At 41.3% G+C, this 13531-nt stretch overlaps 1 protein-coding gene across 1 annotated transcript in view; it reads left to right on the plus strand.

Moving 5' to 3' along the window:
- The first annotated feature begins 11921 nt into the window (after positions 1-11921).
- SPATA6L (spermatogenesis associated 6 like) overlaps positions 11922-13531 on the plus strand; it is a 64477-nt gene continuing 62867 nt past the window's right edge. Inside the window, exon 1 of the mRNA XM_061132317.1 lies at positions 11922-12039. Within this exon, the coding sequence (XP_060988300.1) occupies positions 12001-12039 (39 nt within the window). The 5' untranslated portion in view covers positions 11922-12000. The remainder of the gene's footprint in view (positions 12040-13531) is intronic.

Raw genomic sequence — 13531 nt, forward strand, 5'->3', positions numbered from 1 at the left:
TTTTATCTCACCCCTAACTTGGCATTTCCTCCCTAGCATTTGTCACACTGTTATTATCTTATCTGTAGTCATGTATTTATTTTATTTCTTACCCAACTAGTGGCTCAGCTGGTGAAGAATCTGCCTGCAATGCAGGAGACCCTGGTTCGGTTCCTGGGTTGGGAAGATCTGCTGGAGAAGGGATAGGCTACCTACTCCAGTATTCTTGGGCTTCACTGGTGGCTCAAGTGGTAAAGAATCTGCCTGCAATATGGGAGACCTGGGTTCAGTCTCTTGTTTGGGAAGATCCCCTGGAGAAGGGAAAGGCTACCCACTCCAGTATTCTGGCCTGGAGAATTCCATGGACTGTATAGTCCATGGGGTCACAAAGAGTTGAACATGACTGAGTGAGTTTCACGTTCACTTTGTGCCTGACTAGCAAGTGAGGTCCACAAGGGCATAGATTGTTTCTTGTTCAGTCTTGTACCTCCATTGTCCAGAATGGTACCTAGCACATAATAGATACTCAATAATGTGTGCGGGATGGATGAATAGGGAACAAATGAATGGAAACAAGTATGAAAAGAAAGGGAAACAAGTATGAAAAGAAAGGTGTAGGATTACACACAGATAAAAGAGGGTAAAATGGGAATGGGAAGAATTATGTTTTGGTAGGAGAAGATAGGGTGGATATAAGTAGCCTCATCTTAGCCATGGCTGACTTTGGGGCCTAAATCTTGTGCCCAAGTACAGTGGACACTTTTTACAATTCTTGGAACTAAATCAGACTCTTCTGCTTTCTTATGTTGGATAATATAATTCCTTGGAAATTGCTTTTGGTCATAATTAGCCTGTTAATTCCATGGACATAGAACTAGCCAGGTGAAACTCAAAGGAGCAAATTAATTTTTCCTGAATGGAAATTACTTTACAATGGAAAAATATAGATTATATATGTTGTCCAGAATGCCCAAGGGCAGTCCTTGTGGAAGGTTTTGTACGGTATCATTAAGTAAGTATTGAGCCTACAAATGCCAGTCAGTCAAAGCAGAAGCCGAGAGTAATAGGAGTTTGAGTCATGAACTCTGATAAAAGTTTGTGAAGTGGAGCTCATGTAAGTCCAGATCCCGAATGACTTCAAGATTGTTAAAAGCTGTTCAGTTGCAGTTTAGTTCTTTCCCTAGAAGCATTCCTGATTCTTAGGAGAAATTCTCAACAAGTATGTATGCTTAAAGAAATACTCAAATTGCCAGCCTCTCTTTTGGCTGTTCAGGCAGAGACCATGGTTCTTTTTAACGCATTACTTCTTTTTTAAATTACTTATAAAGTACTACACACCACAATAATTTTCTCATGTTATCTGAATTTAAGGTATATAGATCCACCATGTTTTCTCTTTGAGTTGATGTAAGACTTCTGTTGGGCTTCCCTGGCTCATTGGTAAAGAATCTGATAGCCAGTGTAGGAGACACAGGTTTGATTCCTGAATTGGGAAGATCTCCCTGGAGAAGGAAATGGCAACGCACTCCCCAGTTTTCTCACCTGAGAAATGCCATGGACAGAGGAGCCTGGTGGGCTACAGTCCATAGGGTTGCAAAAGAGTCAGACAGATTTAGTGACCAACAGCAAGACTTGTGTTGAAGGGAATTCATAGTGATGCCACCAAGAATCCTCTTTTGATGGACTATTTTAAGACAATGAAAGTTACATAAAGATATGATTACTTTTCCTATTTAAGTATGTGTTAAAGATTTTTAAATTGTTACTATGAATGTTTTTAAGTACACAAAAGTATAGAATTATAGTATATTCTTTATATCCATCACCAGGTTAACAATTTTAAATATTTTGCTACATTTCCTTTATTCATTTTATTCATTTGTGGGAGTATTTGGAAACAAAGCCTTAAACATGAGATCTTTTCTGCTACATACTTTAATATTCATCTCTAAACAGTGTTGATATTTGGCTTCCATAAACAAAGAGACATTATCATACCTATCAAAATTAATTTTGATTAATTAGTTAATTGCTTGATATTATAGCCATAATCAAATTTCCCCAAAAGTGTTAAATATTGTATTTAAGTTGATTTGTCTAAACAGTGTTCCTACAGAGTCCACATATTGCATTTGGTTGCCAGAGCTTGTATCTTTTAATCTAGAACATTTCTCCTCCCCACTTCCTTTTTTTTTCTTTTTAAATATCATTGACTTGTTGCAGGTTAACTGGGTTAGTTGTATTATGGGATGTTTCACATTCTAGATATGTGTGTTTGCTTTCTTGTGATGTCATTAACATGTTTCTCTAACCTCTGTGAAGTGAAGTTAGCTCTAGAGCAACACTGCTCAATAGAAGTTTCTGTGATTATAGGAATATTCTACTTGCACTATCCAATACAGTAGCCACTCGCCATTGTGGCTATTGAGCACTTTAGAGGGAACTAGTGTGAGTAACGGAGAAGGCGATGGCACCCCATTCCAGTACTCTTGCCTAGAAAATCCTGTGGATGGAGGAGCCTGGTAGGCCGTGGTCCATGGGGTCGCTAAGAGTTGGACACCACTGAGCGACTTCACTTTCACTTTTCATTTTCATGCATTGGAGAAGGAAATGGCAACCCACTCCAGTGTTCTTGCCTGGAGAATCCCAGGGACGGGGGAGCCTGATGGGCTGCCATCTATGGGGTCGCACAGAGTCGGACACGACTGAAGTAACTTAGCAGCAGCAGTGTGAGTAAGGAACTGAATTTTAATTTTTATTTAGTTTTAGTTAATTTAAATTTAAATAGCCATATGTGGCTACCTTACTAGGTCCTGCAGCTCTGGAGTCTCAATTGTATTAAGCTTCAACTTTCTTGTCAAAAGTGCTTCCTATGAATTACATAGGAAGAAGACATATGATGTCACCTTTAGTGAGGTTAAGATTGATCATTGGGTTCATACGGTGACAGCCTGATCCCTCTAATATGACATTCCCCTAAAGGATGTGATTTTAAGATTTTTATAATATATGTATATATAAGCTTCATCTTTATGCAGTTTATGAGAACCAAGGAAAGAGCCCAACATAGCTCATTGAGCTCTTTTATATATTTATAGTAAAAACCAGAAAGGTAAACTTTTCTCATGTATGTATCAGACTGTAAGAAGCTGTTAAAAACACATTTCAGAGAAATTCCTTGAAGAAGGAGAAACATTAAAAAAAAAAAAAATTAGTTCCTGAGTCTTGAAACTGGGCCTGCACTTAAAGAAAAAAATCAGTAATCTGGCATTGTGTTATTGCTGAAATAATCCAGATTGTTTTAGGTACTTGAGATTCCTCCCCTCCTGCACCCCCTGCCTTGAAGGCATTTCTCACAAATCCTAATGAACAACTCACTTTGAAAACTCAATTTACTGGTATTATTCACATTGACTAATGAAGAATTCACTGGCACAAAAGATTCTAGAGTCTAACAAATGTGTCTTGAGTCCAGACATAAACTAATGGCCTAGGACAGGACATTGAAGATCTTTCTCACTTTTTATTGAATACACTGACTTTGTAGAGACAACTGGCTCTAATAAGTGGGCATGAATGTGATGGAGAGAAGAGCTCCATTTTCCTTATCTGCCGCTTGTCAGATAATATGGGTGGCCCAATGACAATTACAGGGTCTTTTCCTAGAAAATGCACCTATGCATGTACATAAAAAGTTGCTTATCATTTCAGGGGCTTTAGAATTCCTGAGACAGCCAGAGATCACAGAGTAAGATACCCTGGAAGCAAAAGCAGACACACTTGCATGTGTATTTTCACAGCATGCAGTATACAAGATGGAGCCCCAGTGCTGAAGAAGCCAGCTCCTGGTCCTTCCTATTATCCCATATTTATCCTTTCTGTTGTTTTATATTTTCTACTTGTTTATTTATTTATTTTGGCTGTGCTGGGTCTTTGTTGCTGCCTGGGCTTTTCTCTAGTTGTGCTAAGTAGGGGCTACTGTTTCAGGGTGTGGGCTTCTCACTGCAGTAGGTTCTCTTGTTGCAGAGCACAAGCTCTGGAGTACGCAGGCTTCAGTAGTTGCAGCTCCCAGGCTCTAGAGCACAGGCTCAGTAATTGTGACACATGGGCTAATTAATTGCTTCATGGCATTCGGGATCTTCCCTGACCAGGGGTTGAGCCCCTGTCTCCTGCTTTGGCAGGTGGATTCTTTACTATTGATCCACCAGAAAGGCCCCTCTACTTGTTTTGCTTTTCTTTTCAGACTAAATAATGCAAATATTTTACAAAATTATTTGAAAAGTACCTAAGGCTGTTCCCCTGATGCTGGGAGGGATTGGGAGCATGAGGAGAAGGGGACGACAGAGGATGATATGGCTGGATGGTATCACCGACTCGATGGACATGAGTTTGAGTAAACTCTGGGAGTTGGTGATGGACAGGGAGGCCTGGCGTGCTGCGGTTCATGAGGTCGCAAAGAGTCAGACATGACTGAGCGACTGAACTGACTGATGGTTAAGTGTCGAGATGGAACAGTATGCAACATAAGAAAAGAAAAAAGCAAAGCTGCAAGTCCCAAAGCTGATGAGTCAGCTCTTCACATCAGGTGGCCAAAGTATTGGAGTTTCAGCTTCAGCATCAGTCCTTGCAATGAACACCCAGGACTGATCTCCTTTAGGATGGACTGGTTGGATCTCCTTGCCATCCAAGGGACTCTCAAGAGTCTTCTCTTAACACCACAGTTCAAAAGCATCAATTCTTTGGCGCTCAGCTTTCTTTATAGTCCAACTCTCACATCCATACATGACCACTGGAAAAACCATAGTCTTGACTAGACGGACCTTTGTTGGCAAAGTAATGTCTCTGTTTTTTAATATGCTGTCTAGGTTGGTCATAACTTTCCTTCCAAGGAGTAAGTGTCTTTTAATTTCAAGGCTGCAATCACCATCTGCAGTGATTTTGGAGCCCCCCAAAATAAAGTCAGCCACTTATTTCCACTGTTTCCCCATCTATTTGCCATGAAGTGATGGGACTGGATGCCATGATGTTAGTTTTCTGAATGTTGAGCTTTAATCCATCCGACTTTTTCACTCTCCTCTCACTTTCATCAAGAGGTTCTTTAATTCTTCTTCACTTTCTGCCATAAGGGTGGTGTCACCTGCATATCTGAAGTTATTGATATTTCTCCCGGCAATCTTGATTCCAGCTTGTGCTTCCTCCAGCCCAGCGTTTCTCATGATGTACTCTGCATATAAGTTAAATAAGCATGGTGACAATATACAGCCTTGATGTACTCCTTTTCCTATTTGGAACCGTCTGTTGTTCCATGTGCAGTTCTAACTGTTGCTTCCTGACCTGCATACAGGTTTCTCAAGAGGCAGGTCAGGTGATCTAGTATTCCCATCTCTTTCAGAATTTTCCACAGTTTATTGTGATCCACACAGTCAAAGGCTTTGGCATAGTCAATAAAGCAGAAATAGATGTTTTTCTGGAATTCTCTTGCTTTTTTGATGATCCAGCGGATGTTGGCAATTTGATCTCTGGTTCCTCTGCCTTTTCTAAAACCAGCTTGAACATCTGGAAGTTCACGGTTCATGCATTGCTGAAGCCTGGCTTGGAGAATTTTGAGCATTACTTTACTAGCGTGTGAGATGAGTGCAATTGTGTGGTAGTTTGAGCATTCTTTGGCATTGCCTTTCTTTGGGATTGGAATGAAAACTGACCTTTTCCAGTCCTGTGGCCACTGCTGAGTTTTCCAAATTTGCTGGCATATTGAGTGCAGCACTTTCACAGCATCATCTTTTAGGATTTGAAATAGCTCAACTGGAATTCCATCATATCCACTAGCTTTGTTCGTAGTGATGCTTTCTAAGGCCCACTTGACTTCACATTCCAAGATGTCTGGCTCTAGGTGAGTGATCACACCATTGTAATTATCTGGGTCGTGAAGATCTTTTTTGTACAGTTCTTCTGTGTATTCCTGCCACTTCTTAATATCTTCTGCTTCTGTTAGGTCCATATCATTTCTGGCCTTTATCAAACCCATATTTTCATGAAATGTTCCCTTGATATCTCTAATTTTGTTGAAGATATCTCTAGTCTTTCCCATTCTGTTGTTTTCATCTATATCTTTGCATTGATCGCTGAGGAAGCCTTTCTTATCTCTCCTTGCTATTCTTTGGAACTCTTCATTCAAATGGGTATATCTTTCCTTTTCTCCTTTGCTTTTTGCTTCTCTTCTTTTCACAGCTATTTGGAAGGCCTCCTCAGACAGCTGTTTTACTTTTTTTGCATTTCTTTTCCATGGGGATGGTCTTAATCCCTGTCTCCTGTACAATGTCATGAACCTCCATCCATAAGTCATCAGGCACTCTAACAGATCTAGTCCCTTAAATCTATTTCTCATTTCCACTGTGTAATCCTAAGGGATTTGATTTAGATCATACCTGAATGGTCTAGTGGTTTTCCCTACTTTCTTCAATTTTAGTCTGAATTTGGCAATAAGGAGTTCATGATCTGAGCCACAGTCAGCTCCCGGTCTTGTTTTTGCTGACTGTATAGAGCTTCTCCATCTTTGGCTGCAAAGAATATCATCAGTCTGATTTCAGCACTGACCATCTGGTGATGTCTATGTGTAGAGTCTTCTCTTGTGTTGTTGGAAGAGGGTGTTTGCCATGACCAGTGTGTTCTCTTGGCAAAACTCTTATTAGCCTTTGCTCTGTTTCATTCTGTAATCCAAGGCCAAATTTGCCTGTTACTCCAGGTGTTTCTTGACTTCCTACTTTTGCATTCCAGACCCCTATAATGAAAAAGACATCTTTTTTGGGTGTTAGTTCTAAAAGGTCTTGTAGGTCTTCATAGAACTGTTCAGCTTCTTCAGCATTACTGGTTGGGGCATAGACTTGGATTACTGTGATATTGACTGGTTTGCCTTGAAAATGAACAGAGATCATTCTGTCATTTTTGAGATTGCATCCAAGTATTGCATTTCGGGCTCTTTTGTTGACTATGAGGGCTACTCCATTTCTTCTAAGGGATTCTTGCCCACAGTAGTAGATATAATGGGCATCTGAGTTAAATTCACCCATTCCAGTCCATGTTAGTTTGCTGATTCCTAGAATGTTGACATTCACTCTTGCCATCTCCTGTTTGACCATTTCCAATTTGCCTTGATTCATGGACCTAACATTCCAGCTTCCTATGCAATATTGCTCTTTACAGCATCAGACCTTGCTTCTGTCACCAGTCACATCCACAACTGGGAGCTGTTTTTGCTTTGGCTCCATCCCTTCATTCTTTCTGGAGTTATTTCTCCAGTAGCATATTGGGCACCTACCGACCTGGGGAGTTCATCTTTCAGTCTCGTATCTTTTGCCTTTTCATACTGTTCATGGGGTTCTCAAGGCAAGAATACTGAAGTGGTTTGCCATTCCCTTCTCCAGTGGACCATATTCTGTCAGACCTCTCCACCATGACCCATTGGTCTGGGTAGCCCCACATGGCATGGCTTAGTTTCATTGAGTTAGACAAGGCTGTGGTCCATGTGATCAGATTGGCTAGTTGTCTGTGATTGTGGCTTCAGTCTGTCTGCCCTCTGATGCCCTCTCTCAGCGCCTACCATCTTACTTGGGTTTCTCTTACCTTGGACATGGGATTTCTTTTCACGGCTGCTCTAGCAAGCTGCTGCTCCTGACCTTGGACATGTGGTATCTCCTCATGGCCACCACTCCTGAATTTGGATGTGGGGTATCTCTTCTTGGCCACCATTCATGACCTTGGATGTGGGGTGTCTCCTCTCGGCTGCTCCTGTGCCACGCTGCCGCCACTGAGGCTTAACCATAGTTGATTTAATTGACCATACTTAATGAACCTCTATATGGTTTCCTGTATTTTTTAACTACAAGTAGTGTTGCAGCGTATGTTTTTGTATATTTGTGAAAGTACACCCATATATATGTATTCCTATTAATATCAGTAGAATTCCTGAGTCAAATAAAAAATTTTGATAGATATTAACAAATTGCTTTCCAGAGAAGTTATATGTGATAGAATAATGGCCCCAAAGATATCCATGTCCTAATCCCTGGAACCTGGGAATATTATTACCTTCCATGACAGATCAACTTGCAGATGGAATTAAGATTTCTAATATGCTGACCTCAAAATTGGGAAATTGACCTGGATTATATAGTGGGTCCTGTATTGTTGCAAAGGTCATTAAAAGTGGAACCAGAAAGATGGTAGGATGAAAAGGACTTGGTTCAATGTTGCTCACTTTGAAGATGAAGGAAGGGAGTTATGAGTCAAGGAATGAAGGCAGCCCCCTTAAAAAGGCAAGGAATGAAGCCCTCACATTTTGCTTTTAAAGCTCTGTGTTGGATTTCTGATGCACGAAATGAAAAGGTATACATTTTTCTTGTTTTAAGTCATGAAGTTGTGGTGGTTTGTTTTAGTAGTCATAGGAAATTAATACACTTTATGTATTTACAGTCCTATAACAACATATGAATGTATTTTCACACATTCCTGCCACTAGTAGTTCCCTTTTTAAAAAATGGTTTCCTTCCCTCATATTAATTCTCCTTCATACATTATTTGAAAAGAAATATTTACAATTTAGTGTCCCGTAGTTAAATTATTTTAGATAAAAGGAAAATCTGAGCTATAATTCTCTCTCATACTTTTCTTCTTTGCTCATTGAAATGAACTCTTTGGAAAATTCCCCTCTGGGGCATGCACCATTTTCTTGTCTGTGGCCACGATGTGAGTAGGATGTATTACTGATGTGTCATTTCTGCAATGCTGTTTAACTGCTGACCAGAATGCACTGCAGAAACACTCTGGGAATAACAGTTGTTCAGTTCTGCCACCTACACAGGTGCCTACACAGCTGGTAAAGCCAGTCTCTGTGAGTGGTGACAGTCCAGTGGTTTTGCTTGGTCTCCAAGTGGAGGTGGCCATGTGTGCCAGAGGCATTGTGTATGGAGCAACTTATGCATCTCTCTGGCAGCTGAGTGCCTCAAGTAACTGTGGTGGGGAAAATGAACAGAGTCAAATATTTCCTGTCCATTCATGAACTACCCCTGTGGCAGACTAGCACAGGTAGCTGTGCTCGGTCCTTTCCCATTTTGCGTCTTTAGTTTGCACTGTAGTGGTGGGCCCTCCTGTTATGCATATACTTTAAACCCTATAGACTGGCTTGACCATCTCTGTGCTTAACATCTGATCAGGATAATTATTGAGCATCTACTATGTTAGGTATTTAGGATATAAACTTAGCCATGCAGAGCTGACAATTCACAGAGACAAATAGTAATCAACAATCACAGGAACAAATGAAAACTGCTATTGTTGCAGTTTCCAGAAAGAGAATACACACACACACACACACACACACACACACACACACCGTGGTTTAGTTGATAAGTTGTGTCCATCTCTTGAGACCCTCTGGACTGTAGCCTGCCAGGCTCCTCTGTCCATGGGATTCTCCAGGCAAGAATACTGGAGTGGGTTGCCATTTCCTTATACACACACACACACACACACACACACACACACACAAAGGAAGAGCAAACTCCAAAAGATTGGGAACGACAGGGTAGCCTAGTGTGCTGCAGTCCATGGGGTTGCAAAGATTCGGACATGAATTAGAGACTGAGAAACAAAAACATATACACACACACACACACACATACACACATACATACATAGATACATATATGTGTAATATGTATTACATATATATATATATATATATATATGTAATAGATTCCACCTTGTCTGGGAGAACATAAGAGAAGCTTGGGTGGGATATGTAAATCTGTGTACATTTGGTAATCCATTCCTACATCGGATGATACCCTCGGTAAAGAATATAGAGTGAGGAAAAGAAAGAACCAGAAACACTGCTTTGCCAGGGAGAGAAGGATGAATAGAGACAGAGGAAAAATGGCCACAGAGTTGGAGGGGAACCAGAAAAGAGCTGTGTCTTAGGAGCCAAGCAAGGAGATTTCAGTTTTATCAAAGAGAGTCCAGTTACGTGAGAAGAGTCCAGTTAAGGGCTAGGAAGAGCATAGAATGGGACATTGTGTCTCGGGATCAATAGATTGTTGCAAGGGCAGTGACATGGTAGGGCACACCTGGATTCAAGGGTGGCTCCTTCCCTTCAACTGTGTGATGTTGGACAAATGGCTGTCTCGCCTCAGATTCTGCATCTGTAAATAAGGATACTATCTCCTTCAAAATGTTATTGTGGGGGTGAATTTAATTACCATATGCAACCCTAGCATTTTGCAGCTTCTCAAGAAAGATTGATTCCTCCCTTCTATTTTGTCTAGCCATGTACATATATAATATTCAGGTTTTGTTTGTCAGTCTCCTTGATATCTTAGCATTGGTGTTGATGATGCACTTGTGAGGGTCAGGGCAGGTCCTGTCCCTGTATATAACTTCATTAGTCAGGGCGCTAGCAAGCTGTTGTGAGCTGACAAATCAGTGCTCTAGATATTGTAAGTACCCACTGGTGTTGCCTCTCCATATGCAGACAGACGGATCATTGAGCACTGGATATGGACACAATACATCTTCGTTCATCATAATGAGTTTTTCCCTAGGGAAAGGCATTCTGGTTGCCAAAATGAATACTTAATTCTTGTCTCAGGTTATCTTTATACACTCAAATTTCCACTATTTGTATAAATCTCTAATGCAAAATATTAGTATAAATGACCAAATTCCAATACATTTTGTTGTTTGCTTTTTAGAGAGAGTATTGATCCTCCCAGATTTTTTTTTTTTTTTTTTTTGATTAGCTAGAAGCAGCCACTCCCTCCTCTTTTCCTTCTTTTTTGTCTTAAATACAGTGAATAGGAAAAAAATGCTTTTTTCTCTTCTGGTTAAGAACTTTGCCTTGCCTTCTACCTCTGATGGTTTTTACAGCGTAACCCTGGCTTTGGCAACTATGGTAACTACTGATTGGGAGATAATGTAATTCAGTGCTTGCTTTAAGTTAACTAAATCCCAGCAGAGAGACTGAAAAATATTTCTATTGTGACTAGAACAGGATACCTAACTTTTAAACTTCTCTAAGAGAGTTGTCCTTGCATTTTCAGTTAACATGGCTTTCATTTCTTATTGACAGTGGGTGGCCATGTTTTCTGAACCAAACATGAGGAGGTAACATTTCATAAGAGAGTACCTCTGCTGTGCTGTATGCTCTGCTTAGTTGTGTCGGACTCTTTGCGACCCCATGAACTGTAGCCCACCAGGCTCCTCTGTCCCTGGGATTCTCTAGGCAAGAATATTGGAGTGGGTTGCTATTTCCTTCGCCAGGGGATCGTTCCAACCTAGGGATCGAACCTGCATCTCTTGCCTGTCTTGCATTGCAGGTAGATTCTTTACCACTGAGCCACCAAGGAAGCCCCATCTATATTAATTGGAATTGTTACAGAATTTCCAGGGCTTGGGGGTCATATAGCTACATAAAACAGGCAGCGCTTTAAATCATAAGGGAACTATGATCACACTAAACTTTTAGAATGGACACTGTAAATATTTTAACCTAGTGATTGGGGCCCTAAAGAGTTGATGGAAAGAGTGGCGGAAAGGAAACTAGGACTCTTGGAATCTCTCGATCAGGCGACCGGGGCAGTACACAGGGACGTGCCCTCCCGCTAGCGTGCAGTCTGGGAAGCTGATGTTGGGACGCGGAGTTCCAAGTAGAGCGCTGGAGGCTCACGCGCGTGCGCAGGGACCCCTGGCGCATTCCAGGGTGGAAGGGTGCCCGTTTGAGTGTCCATGGCAACGCGACGCTTCTGCCTTCTGGAAGCCTTGGCTCCAGCTCCTGCCGTGTGAGACCAGTCCTGGTGGGAGGGACCTGGGCTGGGGGCGGGGGACTGATGGGGTTACAAGGGGTGGGGAGGGGCTGTGGAAACTGCTGGGAACATTTGCTCCAGGGATTGAGTTAAACTAAGAAAATCGCTCCAAGGCTCAGCACAAAAGGATCTTTTCATTCCTGCCCTTTCACCCACGTAGGGAACTATGCCTTTGGAGGTGGTGGTGGAACTTCAGATCCGGGCGGTAAGAGAGACCGACGAACCTCCCCTCTTTGCCCCAAATCACACTCTTTCCTCGGGGTTCTTTTTCCCGGTCTTTTTCACCACCCCTCGCCCCACACACATCGTTAATTGAATCTCTGTCCCTAAGATTCTTTACATTGGTCTTTCTGACAGAATCTAACCTTTAATTCGGATCAGCCTCTTTCCACTGCCCTCCCTTCCCCACTCCAAGCCAACTTCTTTCTTAGCTTTATGTGAAATTTTTCTTTTCATTTAAAACAACCTTGCATTAAGTCCCAAGATTTTATTTTTTGGGTTTTATCTTCTGGGATACAGATTTCTGAGGAGATTAAAAAGCCCCTCCTTTAAATAACCAGGGAAGATTTTACTTTCAAAAAGCCCAATCATGTCCTGATAATTTGCCACCTCTGTAAACCAGTCAAAAATTTTCTAAGCTACTTTCCCTACAGATGGTTCTGGCTTGCTAATTCCAAAAAGGAAATCAATCAATAACTGTTTAATAATTATCCACTGAATCCTGCTTAAGTGAGGTGCTCTGGCAAAGTGACTTCATTTTTCCTCTTTGGGACCAGTCATTCCTTATTTCCTTATTATCAAATAAGTCATTCCTTATTATCAAATTGCCAACATCCATTGGATCATAGAAAAAGTAAGAGTTCCAGAAAAAACATCTACTGCTTTATTGATTACGCCAAAGCCTTTGACTGTGTAGATCACAACAAACAGTGGAAAATTCTTCAAGTGGTGGAAATACCAGACCACTGCACCTGCCTCCTGAGAAATCTGTATGCAGGTCAAGAAGCAACAGTTAGAACCGGACATGGAACAACAGACTGGTTCCAAATTGGGAAAGGAGTATGTCAAGACTGTATATTGTCACCCTGCTTATTTAACTTATATGCAGAGTCCATCATGCAAAATGCTGGGCTGGATGAAACACAAGCTGGAATCAAAATTGCTGGGAGAAATATCAATAACCTCAGATATGCAGATGACACCACCCTTATGGCAGAAAGTTAAGAGGAACTAAAGAGCCTGTTGATGAAAGAGGAGAGTGAAAACGTTGGCTAAAGCTCAACATTCAGAAAACTAAGATCATGGCATCCATCCCATCATTCCATGGCAAATAGATGGAGAAACAATGTAAACAGTGAGAGAAGTTCTTTTCTTGGGCTCTGAAATCACTGCAGATGGTGACTGGAGCCATGAAATTAAAAGATGCTTGCCCCTTGGAAGAAAAGCTATGGTCAACCTAGACAACATATTAAAAAGCAGAGACATTACTTTGCTGACAAAGGTCCATATAGTCAAAGCTATGGTTTTTCTAGTAGTCATGTATGGATGTGAGAGTTGGACTATAAAGAAAGCTGGTCGCCAAAGAATTGATGCTTTTGAACTGTGGTGTTGGAGAAGACTCTTGAGAGTCCCTTGGACTGCAAGGAGATCAAACCAGTCAGTCCTAAAGGAAATCAGTCCTGGGTGTTCATTGGAAG

Source organism: Dama dama, chromosome 29, assembly GCF_033118175.1.
Source record: "Dama dama isolate Ldn47 chromosome 29, ASM3311817v1, whole genome shotgun sequence".
NCBI classification, from domain to species: domain Eukaryota; kingdom Metazoa; phylum Chordata; class Mammalia; order Artiodactyla; family Cervidae; genus Dama; species Dama dama.